This window comes from Tachyglossus aculeatus, chromosome X1, assembly GCF_015852505.1.
Source record: "Tachyglossus aculeatus isolate mTacAcu1 chromosome X1, mTacAcu1.pri, whole genome shotgun sequence".
NCBI lineage: Eukaryota > Metazoa > Chordata > Mammalia > Monotremata > Tachyglossidae > Tachyglossus > Tachyglossus aculeatus.
In genome coordinates this window covers 123,324,223-123,345,078 of record NC_052101.1, presented here as the reverse complement: position 1 = coordinate 123,345,078, position 20,856 = coordinate 123,324,223, and the positions used below count along the sequence as shown (strand labels likewise).

The window sequence follows — 20,856 nt, the reverse complement described above, 5'->3', positions numbered from 1 at the left end:
CCCTGCCCCATACGGGGATCACAGTCTAAGAGGGTGGGAGAGAGAATGGGTATTGAATCCCCATTTTACAGATGAGGAAACTGAGGCCCAGAGAAGTCAAGTGACTCACCCATGGTCACCCAGCAGGCAAGTGCCTCTCCAGAATGCTTGGAAGAACTCTTTCCCCCAAGGAGTGGAGGGCAGTGGATCTGGCTTCCATTCCCTAGATACTTCTAACAGCTTGAATTTGCGCAAAATTTTCATTATTCCAGGCTGTTTTCACACCAATGATCTCATGGGCAGGGAACGTGTCTCCTCGCTCTGTTATACTGTACACTTAGTACAGTACCCTGCACACAGTAAGGGCTTCATGAATGTTATTGATTAATTTTATCCTCACCACCACCACCCTGAGAAGTAGAGAGAGGCAAGTATTGATTCTCTCCATTTTACAGATGGGGATACTGAGGACAGAGAGGCTTCGTGACTTGCCCAGGGTCACACAACAGGTCAGAGGCAGAACTGGGATTAGAACCCAGATCGTCTGACTTCCAGGCCTGCCTTCATGCCCCTAGATTATGCTGCTTCCTTTCTCTACTCTTCCCCACCACTCCAGCCCCCCAAATCTCAGAGCCCTTGGCTCCCCTATTCCCCCCATCTCCTAGTGAGAACCTGAGCTGTCTAGCTTCCTGCAGAAGGAGGGTATCATCATAGGGGATCAGGCAGTCATCATGGTAGCCAATGTGAGGGGCCGGGGGAGCAGGGGCGCTCTTCCCATCCAGCTCTTGATCAGGAAGCTTTCTCTAGGACCAGTGTGATTTCCCTGCAGTGGGGAGAGAGCCCCATCTCCCACCACATTCCCATCTCCAACAGGGCCCCTGGCTTCCTTCTTGCTTGACTCCTTCCCACTGAAAGGGGCTCAGAACCCTGGGATCTCAGAGGTCATGCAGTCCATTCCTCCAACTTTTCCCTGCCACACTAGTGCCCTTCCAGCAGTAGTCATAGTCATAGCCCCGGGGTGGGGGTTGGGGCAGAGCTTCCTCTGGCCTTCAAGTCCATCAGCTACCAATGGCCTAGCTTATCTACCCTCTATGGTCCAGATCACTGCAATAAAATAAACATTACAGCTCATGAGTCCCCGCCCGATATTCAGGATGGCAGGAGGAAGGGCACACTGGGGCTATGGTGGTGCAAGGGATTGGCTCCCCTTGGGACTGGAGGAGGGACCTAGCAACTCCTCCCATTTACCAGTCTGGATGCCAAGAGAATGGGTAGCCCCAAAGGAATACCCCAGAGCTACACCATCTCACTCTCTCTGCTGTCTCTGGTGCCCAAAGTCCCCCCTCCCCACCCACTAAGCCCCCGGGATGAGCCCACAGCATGGTTGCCATCAAGTTGAACAGGGAAAGATAATCAGAAATATTGGAATCACCATCCCCAAACTCCATTCCTATCTCCCCCACTCTCCCTGCTTGAGTGAGAGCCTGCCCAGCCAAAGCCAAGGCCGGGTGTGCCCCTGCCCTGGGCTAGCACCCTGCCCAGACAACCCGGAGCGTCTCTGCCACCCAGAAGGGAATGGGCACAGAGGAGAGCCTGAGGTATGGTCCCTGCCTTCCCCAAAGAGTCCTGGGGGAGTCTCCCCTGTCTCCCCTTGCAGCTCAGCTCACCCCACCTCTCTCTCAGTCTGTCCACCCATCTGTTTTCTAATCTACACTGAGCCCTGAGGGGAGGAACAGAGAAGACACAGTCCCTGTCCATGAGGGGCTGTCAGTCTGTTGGGGCATACACACTCACACATACACCATGCACACCACACATTGTACTGTGCTGGAGGGAGGGTCAGAGGAAAGAGAAGGTATGGTCCTTGCTCTCAAGGGGCTAACCGTCATGGCCGGCTTCAGACAATAAGCCAGGTCAGTGGTGGCTTCAGGACGCTGGCTAGGCATTGCCTTTCTCCAAGATGGCCGTGTTCCTCCCCTTCCCCGAGATGGCTGCCATCACCACCCTTCTCAAAAATAGCCACTGCATGACTTTTCTGCCCTGTTGATAGATGGAGGCAGGACAGAAGGGGCTATGTTCACGGGACATTAGTCAATGTCTCAGAGCTGAGCTGTCCATGGTGCTCGGGCAAGGGGAGACAATGGGGGTGGTCGAAGTTGTCCACTTCCTAGCTTGGCACCATGTGGACGACACCATCGTTTTTGTCCCCACCGCCGTAGCTCACTCCTCTCATTCCGCGAGCTGGGATGAGATCAGAGGGTTCTCTCGTCCACCGCTGGCTGGTGGAGAAAGATGATGAGGATGTCGCAGTCCTGTTTCTGGTTGTCCCGGGGCTGCGGGGTCTGGGCAAAGGAGCAAGTCTGGGGCATGGACTGAGTTCTCCTCATCCCGGCTCCATCCCGCGGGGTGAAGCTGAGCACCCAGTGGCCTGGGACGATTCAGCATGGGGCACAGGGTGTGGGGCTCCCGAATTCATTGTCGGAGTGGAGAGAACACTGGTGCCGACATTGGCTGGCGGACCAGGATCGGCGGCCACAGGGTTATTTCTGCAAATCCACAGCCGCGGTCGTGGCTGGTGAATTATTGCCTCTCTCTCCTTCCTGCCCTTTCTCTTTTCTCCCCTCTTCCTCTCCTGTCTGCCACTTCTAAAGCCCCACCCCCAAGCTCATCCAAATGAAAAGTTGGTTCTCCTAGAGGTGGTGACACTATGGAAACGGAGAAACACTTCCACCTCATGTTGAATGTCCCGTCTTTGCATTATGCTGTGTGTGCACACTCTCTCCTGATGATGTCAGAGGGAATTGGCGGGGGTGGAGTGGGGCAAGTGGCAGATTTGGCCTGAAGCCAGGGCCCTGCTGTCAATCTGGTGGGGAAGACAGGACATCACCCCCCTCTTTTCCTGCCCCCCATGCTGCACTGTGCACTGGTGGGGAGGGGGGAGGGCAGGTGGGGAAGAGAAAGTTTCAGCCCTGGAGGGTCTGGAAGGCAAAGCATCCATTGGAAAGGGGGCAGAAAACTACCATATCTATGTGGATGATTCCCAAATCTACCTTTCCAACCCTGGCCTCTCTCCCTCTCCACAGTCTTTCTTTTATTTCCTCCTGCTGTCAGGACATCTCTACTTGGGTGTCCCCCTGACACCTCAAACTTAACGTGTCCAAAACCGAACTCCTCATCTTGTCCTCCTGCTGACTTTCCTATCACTGTAGACAACAATACCATCTTCCCTGTCTCACAAACTCATAGCCTTGGTATTCTCCTCGACTCATTCAACCTACACATTCAATCTGTCATGAAATCTTGTCGGTTCTACCTTCACAACATCTCTAGAAGCTGCTCTTTCTTCTCCATCCAAACTGTTCCCACCTTGATCCAGGCACTTGGTCCTGCGTTGATTACTGCATCAGCCTTGTCCCTGACCTCCCTGCTTCCTGCCTCTCCCCACTCCAGTCCATACTTTACTCTGCTGCCTGGATCATTTTTCTACAAAACTGTTGAGTTTATATTTTTCCACTCTTCAAAAGCCTCCAGTGGTTACCCACCCACCTCCGCATCAAACAGAACTCCTCCCCATCAGCTTTAAGGAGCTCAGTCGCCTCACCCCATCCTAGCTTACCTCGCTGTTGTCCTTCTAAAACCCAGCCCCCACACTTTGCACCTCTAACGTCAGCCTACTCTGTTCCTCGATCTCGTCTGTTTCACCGCCGAACGGTTACCCGCGTCCTTCCTCAGGCCAGGAACTCCCTCCCCCTTCATAGCCGACAGTCCACCGCTCTCCCCACCTTCATAAACCCTCCTAAAATCACAACGCCTCCTAGAGGTCTTCTCTGACCGAGCCCTCATTTCCCCTGTCCACCCTCCTCTCTGTGTCACCTATGCGCTTGGCTGTGGACCCCTTAAGCACTTTGATACCCCACCTCCACAATTCTTCTGTAAATATTGTACTCTACTATTTCCCCTTTCCATAATGTATTTTACTGTCTGCCTCCCCCTGTAGACTGGGAACTCCTCGTGGGCGGGGACAGTGTTTCCCAAGTTCTTGGTACAGTGTTCTGTGCACAGTAAGCATTCAATAAATACCATTGATAGAGTGATAGAAAACCCTAGATCAGAAGCAGAGGGCCCATAAGAACCCAAGCAATCTAAACATTTCCATGAGCGGAGGAGTTACTGGAGGGGCCAAAGCCTGGTGTGATCAGTCAGGGAAGTGATCCTAGAGGAGGTGGACTTTTTTTTCCCACCGCTTATCAGCTGTGTAACTTCGGGTAAGTCACTTAACATCTCTGTAACTCAGTTACCTCATCTGTAAAATGGGGACTAAGACTGTGAGCCCCACGTGGGACAACTTAATTACCTTGTATCTACCCCGGTGCTTAGAACAGTGCTTGGCACATAGTAAGTGCTTAACAAATACTATAATTATATAATTATAGATCTGAGGGAGGGGAGGGGAGGGCTATGGTTTGGCCCAAGGAGCAGTATGGCAGCTCCTCCCATCTTGCTACTCTAAAAATCAGTGCCTCTGGCCCGAGAGACTCAAGAGGGAGCCAGTGGGTGGGGGGTGAGGTGGGGGGGAGAGGGACTGTGACACCACCATCCCACCACCCTGGAACTCCCTCCCGCTTCATATCGACAGAGCACCACTCTCCCCACCTTCAAAGCCCTCCTAAAGTCACTTCTCCTCCAAGAGGCCTTCCCTGCTGAAACCCTCATTTCCCCTATTCCCTCTCCCTTCTGCACCATCTATGCACTAAGATCTATAATAATAATAATAATAACTGTGTGTGGCTCAGTGGAACGAGCACGGGCTTGGGAGTCAGAGGTCATGGGTTCAAATCCAGGCTCTGCCAGTTGTCAACTGTGTGACTTTGGGCAAGTCACTTAACTTCTCTGGGCCTCAGTTATCTCATCTGTAAAATGGGGATAAAGACTGTGAGCCCCAAGTGGGACAACCTGATCACCTTGTAACCTCCCCAGTGCTTAGAACAGTGCTTTGCACATAGTAAGCGCTTAATAAATGCCATTATTATTATTATTATTATTATTGTTAAGCTCTTACTATGTGCCAGGCACTGTACTTAAGCATTGGGGTGGATGCAAGCAAATCGGGTTGGACACAGTCCCTGTCCCACATGGGGTCCACAATCTCAATCTCCATTTTACAGATGAGGTAACTGAGGGCCAGAGAAGTGAAATGACTTGCTCAAGGTCACACAGCAGACAAGTGGTGGAGCCAGAATTCGAAGCCATGACCTTCTGACTCCCAGGCCTGTGCTCAATCCACTATGCCATGCTGCCCTTTAAGAACTTGATATTTACCCCACTCTCAGCCCCACAGCACTTCTGTCGGTATCTGTAATTTATTTTAATAGTTATCTCCCCCTCTGGACTCCAAACTCTTTTTGGGCAGGAAATGTGTCTACCAACTCTGTTGTATTGTCCTCTCCCAAGTACTTAATCCAGGGCTCTGTACATAGTAAGCACTCAATAAATACCACCTGATTGATTGATCAACTGAGGCTCACTTCCCCTTTGCCCTCTTCCCCCTCTAATGTCTATCAACCGATCTTATTTATCAAGTGCCTCCTGGAAACAATGTCCTGGACTAAGCCCTCAGGAGAGCACATCAGCATTAAGGCACACAGTCCCTGCCTTCCAGGAGTTCAGTCTAATCATGACCAGACAACCCACTGCACTTGGAACAGTGCTTGGCACACAGTAAGCACTTAACAAATATCATAATAATAATAATAATAAAAAACGGGCCTGTCACCAATTTTAGGGCTCCGTCTTGCCACTAAAAAGCCCCTGGAAGGATCCATTAAGGCCTTGCTTCCTGCTGGGGGCGTGAGGGGACCAGATAGCCAAGGTGCTACTGTCCAAAGACAGTAGCAGGAAGTGGAATGGAGGAAGAAGCTGCCTTGTGACCCCTCCAGTTGGAATGTTTCTGGGGTGCTGGGCTATACCAGTGGGAGCCACTCAGCCACCCTCCAAGAATACCTGCAGCTGGCATGGCCTGGGAGCCAGTGGACAATAGAGGAAAGCAGCGGATGGCTGGAGATGGTGGCAGAAGCAAATCCCCTCCTCACCCCCATCCCTACCTCTGCCTTTTTCCCCTTGCTTCCCCCTTTTTTTCCCTTTTCCCATACCTTCCCCTCCACCTCTCTCCTTTTCCCCTTTCCCCCTTTCTTCCCTTTTCTCAACTTTGTAAATTTTTTTGGTATTTGTTAAATGCTCACTATGTGGCAGGCATGATACTAAGTGCTAGGGTAGATACAAGATAATCAGGTTGGATAAAATCTATGTCCCACATGTAGCTCACTGTTTTAATCTCTATTTTACAGATGAGGTAACTGAGGCAAAGAGATATTAAGTGATTTGCCCAAGGTAAAACAGCAGACAAGTGACAGAATCAGGTTTAGAACCCAGGTCCTCTGACTCCCAGGCCTGGGCTCTAACCATTAGGCCACGCAGCTTCTCAACCTTGTATATATTTGTGCAGATGTATTACTCTATTTTACTTGTACATATTTACTATTCTATTTATTTTGGTAATGATGTGCATATAGCTTTAATTCTATTTGTTCTGATGATTTTGACACCTATCTACATGTTTTGTTTTGTTGTCCGTCTCCCCCTTCTAGACTGTGAGCCCGTTGTTGGGTAGGGACCGTCTCTATATGTTGCCGACTTGTACTTGCCAAGCGCTTAGTACAGTGCTCTGCACACAGTAAGTGCTCAATAAATACAATTGAATGAATGAATGAACCTTCTCTGGCCCCCTAGGGTCCAGTATGGTGTAGTGGATAGAGCAAGGACCTGGGAGTCAGAAGGTCATGGGTTCTAATCCTGGCTCTGCCATATGTCTGCTGTGTGACCTTGGGCAAATTGCTTTATTTCTCTGTGCCTCAGTGACCTCATCTGTAAAATGGGGATTGAGACCGTGAGCCCCACGCAGGACAGGGATTGTGTCCAATCCATTTGCTTGTATCCACCCCTGCCCTTAATACAGTGCTTGGCACATAGTAAATGCTTATCAAATATTATTACTATTGTTATTTTTTGGCCCCACTTTCATACAGACTTCCCTTCAAGACCTCAGGCTCCCTTGGCCTCCTTCCCACCACCAACCCCGCCCCTGGCATCAACGAGGGGCAGCGTGGCCTCATGGAAAGCACATAAGATTGGGAATCAGAGGACCTGGGTTATAATCCCACTCCACCACTTGTCTGCTGTGTGACCTTGGGCAGGTCACTTAACTTCCCTGTACCTCCAGTTACTTCATCTATAAAATGGGGGCTAGGACTGTGAGCTCCATGTGGGAAAGGGACTGTGTCCAACTTGATTAGCTTGTATCTATCCCAGTACCTGTACCTGGCACTTAACGAATACTATTTAAAAAAAACCCTCTGTCTCCACCCCGCGTTAACAATTCTTGTTCTGCCTGAGACTATTTTAACCTACCATTACTGGAACTGTCTCCCTGGGGCCTGACTTTGAAGTCACGCAAGAAAACCAGGTAGTGTTGGAAGCCTGGGAAAGGCATGCTGAGTCGCTAAAGCATGACATGAGACTCAGCAGTACCTTCGGCAGCCTTGGCCCATGGAACATCAGAAGAATGGATGACCACTATTAAAAAATTCAGTAGATGCTTGATGACACATTTTTAGATTTTGGGTTGGCTCCACCCTGCATAACTGCTCAGGGGCCTGCCGGATTTGTGAGAAATGGAAGGAGCAGGGAGTAGAATCTCAACAGCCACCTGAAAAGGCATTTCCTGTTGTCTGGGTCTCTTGAGATAAGGGTCCAAGGAAGGGAAGGGTCTTAATGCCTCCTTGGAAGGAGAGAGTCCTAGAGTGCACTGGCAAGGTGCAGGGGTGAATCTGAGAAGACTTCCTAGAAGAGGAGGAGTAGGAGGCCTGGCTGGCCTCATGCATGGGCCTCCAGCTGATTTAGACTGCAGCAGGGTGACTCATGCCCCCATCCAATTTCAGGCTTCCTCAGGTCTGATGGTGAGGGGTGGGGTGGCCCTTACAAACTTGGAGATCCTACAGTCCCACTTTTCCATTCATTCATTCATTCATTCAATCGTATTTATTGAGCGCTTACTGTGTACAGAGCACTGTACTAAGCGCTTGGGAAGTACAAGTTGGCAACATATAGAGACGGTCCCTACCCAACAGTGGGCTCACAGTCTAGAAGGGGGAGACAGAGAACAAAACAAAACATATTAACAAAATAAAATAAATAGAATAAATATGTACAAGTAAAATAAATAGAGTAATAAATACATACAAACATATATACAGGTGCTGTGGGGAAGGGAAGGAGGTAAGGTTGGGGGGCTGGAGGGGGGAGGAGGGGGAGAGGAAGGAGGGGGCTCAGTCTAGGAAGGCCTCCTGGAGGAGGTGAGCTCTCAGTAGGGCCTTGAAGGGAGGAAGTGCCCCTGCTCTCAAGTGTTATGATCAAGGGGAGGGCTTAGAGAGGTTACTTCATGCAAAAGGAGAGAAGGCTCAGTGGGGAGAAAGAGAGAGAGAGAGAGAGAGAGAGAGAGAGGAGAGCATACTGTACAACTGAGAGAGTCCTGTTCTACCCTCCCTGCCACAAGGCCCTGCCCTTTCAATCAGGGGTACTTATATGGCCTAGTGGTACACTTCTTGGACCAAGCCTCCTGGATAACATCCTGGGGCATTTTCTTTCCAAAGGGAGGATGAAAGCAACCTGTTTGCTTGTAGGATCTGTGTCTCTAAGAGGTGGTTAACTGGGCAGGTCTTGCTCTGCTCCTGAAGTGTTGCTTGTGTTCTCCCTCCTGGGCTCTGACTTCCCTGCCCCCAGAGGGTACTCCACAGTTACTGACCTGAGGGGAGTGTTACTCTCAGAAGCCCCACCAAACTGTTGCAGAGCCCCAGGCTGGGAGCAAACAGTCACACCTGGCAGATGGATATGTTACTTTCCCTTTTCAGTTCTGTTTCTGCTTCTGCTGCCTGGGAGGGAGCTGGCAGGAGGGGCCCAAGCAGGGGACAGGCTTTCTGGGGCTGGAGGGGAGAAGGGGCTGGTGGGGGGCTCTGCACCCTCCCACTGCACCAGCCTGGGATTCTGGGGCACTGGATTTGCTGAGATGAGGAAGAGGACCCCAGAAGGAGGCAATGCAGAGCAAACACAGGAGTCTGGGGAAGGAGGAGAGGAGGAGAGGAATTTGGAGAACCTGATTGGGAAGGTGGGGGATAAATCAGGGAAGGCCTCCTGGATGAGGTGGCTTTTTAGGGGACTTTGATGAAGGGGAGGGCTTTGCTTTGACAGATTTGGGGTGGGAGATATTCTCCCAAGCACTTAGTACAATGCTCAGGACCCGGTAAGCACTCAGTAAATGCCACTGACTGACTGATTGAATGAGGGAGTCCCAGGCAGGGGAAGGGTGTGCACACCAGGTAGGAGATGTGAGAACTGAGATGAGGGAAGAGCCGGTGGTTGGGGTGGGGAGGGAGCAAGAGCAGCTAGGTGAGAGGGAGCCAGTGGGGAGACCGTCTGGAAGCTGGAAGATGGGGTGAAACAGGGTAAAGATGGAGATGGGGAGGAGGAGGAGGAAGGGAGGGAGAGGAGAGGGGAATAGGGAGGAGGGGTTGGGGAAAGGCAGGATGGAGTGGGGCAAGGCCCATCCCACTGTGCGCACGGGGCAATAGACTAACAACCTATGTGGGATTTTCCCTGCTGCTGGGTTCTTGTGACCCCCGTTACGGCCACTCCTCCCCAGCTGCCACAGGCCCCAAGCAGCTCAACTCCGAAACCCCAGCTTTGTCTTGTCTTATGCTTTCGAGTCGTCTCCAACCCACAGCAATGCCATGGACACATCTCTCCCAGAACGTCCCACCTCCATCTGCAATCGTTCTGGAAGTGTATCCATAGAGTTTTCTTGGTAAAAATAAGGAAGCAGTTTACCATTGCCTTCTTCCACACAGTGAACTTGAGTCTCCGCCCTCGACTCTCTCCCATGCAGCTGCTGCCCAGCACAAGTGAGTTTTGACTGGTAGCAGATCGCCTTCCACTCACTAGCCACTGCCCAAGCTAGGAATGGATTGGGTAGGCCTCTGCTTGACTCTCCCTCCCGTAGTCGAGACTGGTAGAGTCCTGGAAACTCTCCAGGTGCGACCCTGAGAGGGGTGACGCCAACTTACCCACCTGCTAATGGATCGCTCTCCTCTCGCCATCATCTTTGAGAAGGGCAGGACCCAGCCACCTTTGAGAGAAGCCACGTAACCATCAACTTTGAAAGGTGTGCAGACGTTGGCCCTCCGCCACACGATGCCCCGAGAATGCCTTTGGTCATCCATGGGGTACAGCTGGGAGAGGGGTGGCTCTTTGCCCTTTAGGGCCCCCTGCTGGCCAGCGGATCTCACCCACCAACATCCTCCATGACTTGGGGTGAGGTCCTGCCTCATGTGGGGTGAAGAGAAAGTAGGAGGAGGCTTAGGTTCCATAACTTCCCTTCTGTGGTTCTCAGGGCAGCTTGCATTTCCCGCCTCAACTACAATGTCACCCTCCCTGCCTCCTTTTCCTCCCTACTCAAGTCCATTTTTCACCCTCTAAAAACGGCTCAGTCCACCTCTCCCCACTCTTCAGAAACCTCCAGTGGTTGCCCATCCACCTCCACAACAAGCAGAAACTCCTTAACTTTGGCTTTAAAGCACTCAATCACCTTGCTCCCTCCTACCTTATCTTGCTGATCTCCTACCCAGCACGCTCACTTCGGTCCTCTAAAGCCAACCTACTCTCTGTACCTTGTTCTCCTCTATCCCACCGCCAACCCCTTGCCCATGTTCTTCCTTGAGCCTGAAAATCCCTCCCCCTTCATGTCCGACAGTCCACCACTCTCCCCACCTTCAAAACCGCTCTAAAATCACATCTCCTCCTAGATGCCTTCCCAGATGAAGCTCTTTACTTTCCTTAATCAGGTTGACTCTGCACTTGGCTGTGTACCCCTTAAGCACTCTGATACTCACCCAGGTCCCCCAACTCTTCTTTAAATATTCCTGATCGCTATAATTTCCCCTCTCTGCAGTTGATTTTAATGTCAGTCTCTCCCTCATAGACTGTAAGCTCCTCGTGGGCAGGGATCGTGTCTACCTACTCTGTTGTATTGTATTTTCTCAGGCGCTTAGTACAGCGCTCTACACACGGTAAACAGTCAATAAATACCAGTGATTGATTGAAGCGGCTGCCTGGTGGGGAGTTTGGGGTGGGCAGCGGCCCCCTCCAACCCTGACTGTGAAAAGGAAAGAGAGAGAGAGAGAGAGAGAGAGAGAGAGAGAGAGAGAGAGAGAGAGAGAGCGCATCCTGGACTCGTGGACTCCCAGAGCCAAGAGGGTCCACCCAACACCCTCTCCCCCCCCCCCCCCCGCGGACAGGGGAACCCCCAGACCCTCTGAGACACCTGGGCACCCTTCTGCTTTGAAAGGCCTCCGGCGATGGAGACTCCACAGCCACCTTCTGTGACCTGACCCAGCAGTCCCCTTTCCTGCCCTCCCTGCTGACCATCAGGAAGTTCTTCCCCGTGTCTGATCCAACTGTCCATTGCTGCAGTGAAATGCCATTCTCTCTGGTTGGATCCTGGACGGCTACGGAGAACAGCTGCTCGGCATCCTCCCCGAAAACCACCTTTGGTGACTTGAAGTCCGAAATTCGGTTTCCCCTCAGCCTTCTCTTTGGGGCGGGGGGGGGGGGGGAACGTGGTGTGTGCGGTGGGAGAGGTGATTTGTATGAAGAGGATGGGTCTGTGCGGCATGGAGGGGGAAGGGAGGTTTCAATCACCAACTTCCCCGTGCTCTGGAGCCCCCAGAGCCCCGCTAGGACCCCACCCACCCCCGCCCCCTCCCAAACCCCGGTCCTCCTGAGAGCCCGTGTGGGCGCCCTCGGCTTCCCCTTCCGGAGGGCGGGAGGGGGCGGGTGGGTCGGGGTGTGGGGGTAGAGCTGCCCCTACCCCCGAGAGTGCCCTCCGCCCTTGGGGCCACTGACTTTTCGCCTCTTCACAACAGGAAATGTCAAATAACAGGAAACCCTTCACCGGGCGAGACTCCACCCTGCGCCGGTGGAACTTCAGTCCTCTTGAGCCCTGGCTGTCGCCGCACGCCAGCCGTCTCTCCTTCCCTTCTTCCCCCCTCCCGCCCCCCCGACACTCTCCTCCGCTGTCCGTGGTGGGGGGCCCGGGCCCGGGCGGGCATGAACATCTCGGGGTCCCCGCCGCCCCTCGGGGAGCGGGCCTCCTGCCTGCAGCTGGCCGAGGGCGAGCAGTCCAGCCTGGTCATCCTCCAGCACTACAACCACACGGGCCGGCTGGGGACCCGGCGGGCGCCGGAGGAGGGGAGCGGCGGGGGTGACAACGCCCTGCTGGGGGTCTTCGTGGCGGCCAGCTGCCTCGTGGTCCTGGAGAACCTGCTGGTGCTGCTGGCCATTGTCACCCGCATGCGGTCCCGCCGCTGGGTCTACTACTGCATCGTCAACATCACTCTGAGCGACCTGCTGACCGGGACGGCCTACCTGGTGAACATCGTCCTGTCGGGCAGGTACACCTTCCAGCTGACCCCCTACCAGTGGTTCCTGCGCGAGGGCGTCCTCTTCATGGCCCTGGCCGCCTCCACCTTCAGCCTGCTCTTCACGGCCGTGGAGCGCTTCGTCACCATGGTGCGGCTGGTGGCCGAAAACGGGGCCAGCAAGACGTTCCGCGTGTACGGCTTCATCTTGCTATGCTGGTTGCTGGCCCTGCTGCTGGCCCTGCTGCCCCTGCTGGGCTGGAACTGCCTGTGTGACTTCCCCAGCTGCTCCAACCTGCTGCCCCTCTACTCCAAGTGGTACATCCTCTTCTGCGTGGTCATCTTCAGCCTGATCCTCGCCGGCATCCTCCTCCTCTACGGGGCCATCTTCCGCCTGGTCCGCGTCACCGGGCGCCAGGCCTCCCGGGGCCGGGCCCGCCAAAAGTCGCAGCGCCTGCTCACCACGGTGCTCATGATCCTGGTGGCCTTCCTCGTGTGCTGGGGCCCGCTCTTCGCCCTGCTGCTGGCCGACATCTTCGGCTCGGCCGCCTGGGCCCGGGAGTACCTGCGGGGCATGGACTGGATCCTGACCCTGGCCGTGCTCAACTCGGCCATCAACCCCCTCATCTACTCCTTCCGCAGCCTCGAGGTGCGCCGGGCCGTGCTGGGCTTCCTCTGCTGCGGCTGCCTGCGGGCCGGCTGGCTGGGCCCCGGGGACTGCTGGGCTGGCGGGGCCCAGGTGCTCTCGGGCTCCTCCACCGAGAGCTCCCTGCGGCCCCGGGACAGCCTCCGGATCTCCCACTCCCTCAGCCTGCGCACGCGGGAGCCCCTGTCCAGTATCTCCAGCGTGCGCAGCCTCTGAGCGCGGCGGGCCGTCCGCCGGCCCAGAAGGTGGAAGGAAGTGGGCAGCTGGCACCGCCGGCCAGAAGACAAGGATGCTGCCGGGAAGGATGTTGCACCACGCGAGCCTCGGGAACTGGCCCGGGGCCAAGGGGGCAGAGGCCCCGAGCTGGGATCGCCCTCCTCCGGGCTCCAGCTGGCCGCGGGAGGCGGGGGTAAACCTCCGGGAGATGCACGGGGATGGTGGGGCGGGGGGAGGCTCGGCCGGGGACCATTTTCTCCGGGCTCCACATCCAGGGCTCCTCGAAGACGGTGAAAGGCGGCCACCCCCTACCCCCTTGCTGTCTTTCTTTCAGTCCTATCCCTGGCACTGACGGTGGGAATGGTGGGATTTGGGGAGGCGGGAGGGGGACGGGAGAACTGAGCCTTGAGGGGCGGGTGGGGGAAATGCTCAGGGACCCTGAATAGGGGACCTCCATATGGGAGCCCTGCTGGGGTACGGCGTTGGTGTAGGCTTGCTGTGGAGAGCAGACCCCTGAGGACACACCAGAGCCAACCATGTGGCCAAGGAGGCCACTGTGGAAGGAGGCGCTAGCAGTGGGTGGATGGGGGGTGGAAGGGGCTGTGATATTGGTGTGATGCGGCTAGTGGAAACGGAGGCGGGGAAGAGTGCGTGTGGATGTGTGTGGGTGTGTGTGGGTGTGGGCGGGAATGGGTGTGTGAGTGAGTATGAGTGGCTGTGAGTATGGGTGTCATCTCCTCAGGGACAGGGACTGTGCCTTTAATTTCTCTTGTACTTTCACAAGAGCCTAGTGCATCGCTCTCATCCAGTACAGGCTCAATAAATATTACTGAATCCAATTGAACTGTGGGTCTGTGTGTGGGTTTACGTCTATGAATATGTTCGTGCACGTCTGTGAGTGCGTATGTGCGTGTATATCTGTGTCTCTGTCTGGGAGTGTGCGTCTCTATGTGGTGCATGCGTGTCTCTGTATTTAACGGCGAGTGCCTGTGTCCGTATGTGAGGCCGTATGTCTGAAAGAGACCATCCCCCCCGGCCTCCAGGCAAAGCTGCCTTCAATCCTCCCAACGGAGGAACAACGCTCCTATTTTTAAATCCCTTTGGGGAAGGAGATTGCACAATCTCCCTCAGTCACTGTCCCTGTGTGAGTGCGAGTGTGGGTGTGAGAATGTGTGTGTGTGTGTGTGTGTGTGTGTGTGTGTGTGTGTGTGTGTGTGTGGGCGTGTGCGTGAGTGTATGGGGGTGGTTGGGGAGGGGGAAGGGGAGGACCCTCTCTACGTAGCTGGGCATTGGTTCCCCAAGGAGCCATCCAGGGCGTCCCAGCCTGAGCCCCTTCTCCTCTTGCTTCTCTTTCCCCCTCCCCATGTGGCCCTGAGCCCCTGCCTCGAGTCCAGGGGGCCTTTGGCCTCCCCCTCCTAACCAGTCCATGGGGAGAGGAGGGGGAGGGCAAAGCAGCCACTTAACGGCCCCGCCCATACCCAAGTCCCCTTTCTCGGGTCCTTATCTGCCTACGGCCCAGGGTGCTTTGGAACCAAACCCAGTCTGGAATCTCTTCCCAGCACTTCTGTTCCCTCAATGCCACTCAGTCCTGTTCTAGTCCCTTCAATTCTCTGCTCTCTCCCTGCCACACCTCCGATCCTGCTTTCTCCTCTCCCAACAACCCGGCCCCTGCTTTCTCCCACCTCTGTACGGGTCATGATGCTCTCTCGGTCGCACCTGGGTGCCAAAGGGGAGAATTCCCAGCCCAACAATCCCCACCCTCAACTCCCACCCCATAGTGCTCAGCAAATTCAGGCCCATCCCAGAGGCCCCTGGCCCATCTCTCATGGTGCTAACCAGGGGCCAGGGCAGAAGGAGAGGAGTGGCAGCAGTTGAGGTGTCTGGAACCGTGCAGGATGAGTATTTTCCGTGTCTGCTGTCTCAGAGGCTTGGGAGAATCAGGCCTTGTCACTGAGGCTCACCGAGGAGTTCAGCTCCACAAGGAGCTACAGACTGGGTCAAAGCAGCCCACTTGGCTGCTGGGGAATCTTAGCGGCCCCCTCCGCCCCCCGCGACCGTTGCTGTCAAGGCTCACTGGTCATCAGTGTCCCCTGGTGGGCACCACTATAATCCCTCCCATCCCTTCTGGGGGGCCTACTCAGACACAGACTGAGCTCCCTTACGTAACTCCTGGACGTCATCATCATCATCATCATAAACGATGGTATTTATTGGGCACTTACTATGTGCAGAGCACTGTTCTAAGCACTTGGGAAAATACAACACAACAGAGCTGGAAGACAGGTTTCCCGCCCATAAAGGGGTAACAGTCTAGAGGGGGAGACAGATATTACTAAAAATAAATCATTTATAATACATCATTTATAGATATGGACGTAAGTGCTGAGGAGTTGAGGGTAGGGTGAATGTCATTACCATGTGGTCTCCTGGAGTGGGAACTGAGAGGTTTGGGCCAGGCTGGGTGGACAATTTCCATCCTTTCTGCCCGGTGCACTAGCAAGCAAGACGGTCCAAGCATCCCAGAGCTGAAGAGAGCTGGAGAGGTTATAGTCGCTATCATCAGCAACAGGATTTAATTGAGCAACTAATCAATCAATCACTGGCACTTATTGAGTGCTTACTGAGTGCAGAGCCCTGTACAAAGCCCTTAGGAGAGGATAATAGAGTAGGTAGACACCAGCCCTGCCCTCGAGGAGCTGACAATCTAGTGGGGAAGACAGACACTAAAATAAATGTCAGGTAGAGGGAGGCAGAAGAATATAAAGAGATGTACATAAGTGCTGTGGAGGTGGGGGCGGAGTGAGTACCTGAGTGTTCAGGGCATAGATTCGAGTGCAGAGATGATGCAGTCATGAGGGGAGATGGAATGGGGAGATGAGCAATTAGTCAAGGAGGGCTTTTGGGAGGAGATATGGCTTTGAAGATGGGGAGAGTGGTGGTCGATTGCCTATGAAGGGGGAGTTCCAGGCCAGAGGGAGTGTGTGAGCAAGGGGTTTGGAGGTGAGAGAGATGAGATGGAGGCATAGGTTGGCGTTAGAGGAACAAAGCGTGCGGGCTGGGCTGTAGAAGGAAAGAAGGGAGGCGAGGTAGGAGGGGACAAGGTGAAGGAGAGCTTTGAAGCCAATAGTGAGGAGTTTTTGCTTCATGCGAAGGTTGATAGGCAGCCACTGGAGACTTTTGAGGAGGGGGGTGACATGCCCAGAGAGTTTCTGTACAAAGATAATCTGGGCAGCAGAGTGAAGTATAGACTGAAGTGGGAAGAGACAGGAAGTTGGGAGATCAGAAAGAATACTGATGCAGTAATCTAGTCGGGATATGATAAGTGATTGTACTAACAAGGTAGCGGTTTGGATAGAAGGTAGTGGTTAACTATCCAGGAGCAGGGTATCTACTCTTTCTTTAAAGAGCCACAGGGATGGTGATTTCAGGTTTTTATCACCCTGACAGACAAGAAGTTCTTCCCTTAGGATTAACTGAAATCTTTATTTTAATTTATGTAAAACTTTTACTGAATATAATGACATATAACTTTGTATGTAGCTTTCTTTCATATTCTGTTATACCATACTCTCCCAAGTGCTTAGTACAGCACTTAGTACGCTGCCTGACACATAGTAAGCACTTAACAAATACCATAATTATTGTTATTATAGTGCTTTGCACACATTAAGTGCTCAATAAATGCAATTGATTACTATTCAAAGATGACACATGTACATATGCACATATCTATATGTAGATATCTATAATGTATAGAAATATGTATATACATACGTGTATGCACATGTATATTAATCACATTTAATCAATCAGTTGTATTTATTGAGTGTTTAAGCACTTGGGAAAGTACAACAGAGTGGGTAGACACATTTGCTGCCCACAGCGAGGTTCAATCTAGAGGGGATATATCTATAATGTATAATGTGTATATCTATAATGTGCATATCTATAAATTATTTAGTCTTGTTAATATCTGTCTCCCCCTCTACAATCTGCGCTCTCTATGGGTAGGGAACATGTCTACCCACTCTGTTGTGGTGTACTCTCCCAAACATTTAGTTCAATGCTCTGCATACAGTCAGCGCTCAACAAATGTCATTGATCAATCGATTGATTGATTGATTGACACCACTGACAGTGAAGTTCACCTATGAGCGTGGGTGTGGCTGAAAAAATGGATGCGGGATCCAGATTCCCAGCCATACTTCCCCGCGGGGAAGCAGCGGGGAAGCAGTGTGGCTTAGTGGAATGGGAACTGGCTTGGGAGTCAGAGAACCTGGGTTCTAATCCCAGCTCCACCACTATTCTGCTGTGAGACCTTGGGCAAGCCACTTAACTTCTCTGTGCCTCAGTTACATCATCTGTAAAATGGGAACTATGACTGTGAGCCCGATGTAGGACAACCTGATTACTTTGTATCTCCCTCAGTGCTTAGAACAGTGCTTGGCACATAGTAAGTGCTTACTTCCATCTTCAACTGCTCACTCTCTACTGGTTCCTTCCCCTCTGCCTTCAAACATGCCCACGTCTCCTGATCCTAAAAATACCCTCTCTTGACCCCACTGACCCTTCTAGTTATCACCCTATCTCCTTCCTACCCTTCCTTTCCAAACTCTTAGAATGAGTCATCTACACTTGCTGCCTCGAATTCCTCAACTCCAGCTCTCTCCTAGACCCCCTCCAATCTGGTTTCTGTCCCCTACACTCCACTGAGACTACCCTCTCAAAGATCACCAATGACCTCCTACTTGCCAAATCCAATGGCTCCTACTCTATCCTAATCCTCCTCGACCTCTCAGCTGCCTTCGACACTGTGGACCACCCCCTTCTCCTCAACAAGCTATCCAACCTGGGCTTCACAGACTCTGTCCTCTCCTGGTTCTCCTCTTATCTCTCCGACCGTTCATTCTCAGTCTCCTTCACGGGCTCCTCTTCCCCCTCCCATTCCCTTACTGCAGGGGTTCCTCAAGGGTCAGTTCTTGGTCCCCTTCTGTTCTCTATCTATACTCACTCCCTTGGGGAACTCATTCGCTCCCACGACTTCAAGTATCATCTCTACGCTGATGACACCCAAATCTACATCTCCACCCCTGCTCTCTCTCCCTCCCTCCAGGCTCGTATCTCCTACTGCCTTCAGGACATCTCCATCTGGATGTCTTCCCACCATCTAAAACTCAATAAGTCCAAGACTGAGCTCCTTATCTTCCCTCCCAAACCCTGTGCCTTCCCTGACTTTCCCGTTACTGTAGATGGCACTACCATCCTTCCCGTCTCACAAGCCCGCAACCTTGGTGTCATCCTTGTCTCCGCTCTCTCATTCACCCCACACATCCAATCCGTCACCAAAACCTGCCTGTCCCACCATTGAGAACTCCTTATCTTCCCTCCCAAACCCTGTCCTCTCCCTGACTTTCCCATCCTTCCCCTGGCCTGGAATGCCCTCCCTCCACACATTCGCCAAACTAGCTCTCTTCCTCTCTTCAAAGCCCTACTGAGAGCTCACCTCCTCCAGGAGGCCTTCCCAAAATGAGCCCCTTTTTCCTCTCCTCCTCCCCATTGCCCCCACCCTACCTCCTTCCCCTCCCCACAGCACTTGTTTATATTTGTACAGATTTATTATTCTATTTATTTTACTTGTACATATTTATTACTCTATTTTATTAATGATGTGCATATAGCAATAATTCTATTTATTCTGACAGTTTTGACACCAGTCTACTTGTTTTGTTTTGTTGTCTGTCTCCCCCTTCTAGACTGTGAGCCCATTGTTGGGTAGGGACCGTCTCTATATGTTGGCAACTTGTACTTCCCAAGCGCTTAGTACAGTGCTCTGCACACAGTAAGTGCTCAATAAATACTATTGAATGAATGAATGAGTGAACAAATACTATAATTATCATTATTATTATTATTACTGGGCACCCAAAAAGCCCGTGCCTTTTTGTGCTGTTATGCTTAATGTTTGCTTCGCTTGATATTCTTTTCTCTTTTGCCCCCTTGTCTCTCTTTCCATATGATGCTTTAATCTAAGTCCTCAACGGACCAGCATTTTCCTAATAAAAACACTTCACTGCCTTCCCAAAATGAGCCCCTTTTTCCTCTCCTCCTCCCCATTGCCCCCACCCTACCTCCTTCCCCTCCCCACAGCACTTGTTTATATTTGTACAGATTTATTATTCTATTTATTTTACTTGTACATATTTATTACTCTATTTTATTAATGATGTGCATATAGCAATAATTCTATTTATTCTGACAGTTTTGACACCAGTCTACTTGTTTTGTTTTGTTGTCTGTCTCCCCCTTCTAGACTGTGAGCCCATTGTTGGGTAGGGACCGTCTCTATATGTTGGCAACTTGTACTTCCCAAGCGCTTAGTACAGTGCTCTGCACACAGTAAGTGCTCAATAAATACTATTGAATGAATGAATGAGTGAACAAATACTATAATTATCATTATTATTATTATTACTGGGCACCCAAAAAGCCCGTGCCTTTTTGTGCTGTTATGCTTAATGTTTGCTTCGCTTGATATTCTTTTCTCTTTTGCCCCCTTGTCTCTCTTTCCATATGATGCTTTAATCTAAGTCCTCAACGGACCAGCATTTTCCTAATAAAAACACTTCACTGGCTGAAAGACAGCCCCCTCAGCCTTTTCTTCTCTAGGTTAAACACCTCAATTCATTTCACCTTTGCTCCTCAGAATCATTCGATTACTTTTATTCTTTTCTGCAGTTTCTCTACAACCTGTTGAAAATGTGGTAAGCAAATCTGGATGCAGAATGCTAAATGTGGTCTGTCCAGTAGTGCTGTTGACTGGAAGGATTATTTCATTGCAGATCATCCTCCTATTGATTCATTCCAGTAACAAGTTGGTTTTTAAAATAACGACAGTTCACTGCTGACTCATATTTAGCTTCTGCTTAATGATGACTAGGTAGTCTTTTTCCTTCTGTAATTGTACCCGCCAATCTCTCTTCCCATCCTTTTTTGGGTTTGTTTTTCACCCCCTACGCTCACTCCCTAGCCTCTGTCATTTGGAATCCATCTTTTTTTGTATGACCATTTCCCAATTCATTAAGGACACTCTCAGTATTTTTCCTGCTTCCAAAGGGTAAACGACCCCACACCCCATCAATCTCTCACTCAATCAATTGATGATATTTATTGAGTGCTTACTGTGTGCAGAGCACTGTACTAAGCACTTGGGAGAGCATGAAACAATAGAGTTGGTAGACACAGTCCCTGCTCTCGAGGAGCCTACAACTTAGTGAGCTTTCCCATCAGCCAATTTGCTGATTGTGGGGTAGGAGACCAGAGGGCAATGTTCCTGACCCTGCTGTCAACTGGCCATCCAAACCTAAGCAATCTCTTGGCTTTCCTGAGCCCTTGGGATCCTCTCTTTAAAATTGAAGAAAATATAATAATAATGATGGTATTTGTTAAGCACTTACTATGTGCCAAGCACTGTTCTAAGCACTGGGGTAAATA

General features: G+C 51.9%; 1 protein-coding gene and 1 non-coding gene across 2 annotated transcripts; one reads left to right on the top strand and one right to left on the bottom strand.

Moving 5' to 3' along the window:
- Window positions 1–9,999: 9,999 nt before the first annotated feature.
- Window positions 10,000–10,137, bottom strand: LOC119920272. The gene has a single exon (XR_005448030.1). It is a non-coding gene; the product is annotated as a small nucleolar RNA SNORA7 (small nucleolar RNA).
- A 2,055-nt stretch (window positions 10,138–12,192) lies between these two features.
- Window positions 12,193–13,365, top strand: S1PR4 (sphingosine-1-phosphate receptor 4). Its single transcript, XM_038740813.1, has one exon. It carries the CDS (start codon window positions 12,193–12,195, stop codon window positions 13,363–13,365), a length of 1,173 nt encoding a protein of 390 aa, XP_038596741.1.
- The last annotated feature ends 7,491 nt before the right edge of the window (window positions 13,366–20,856 follow it).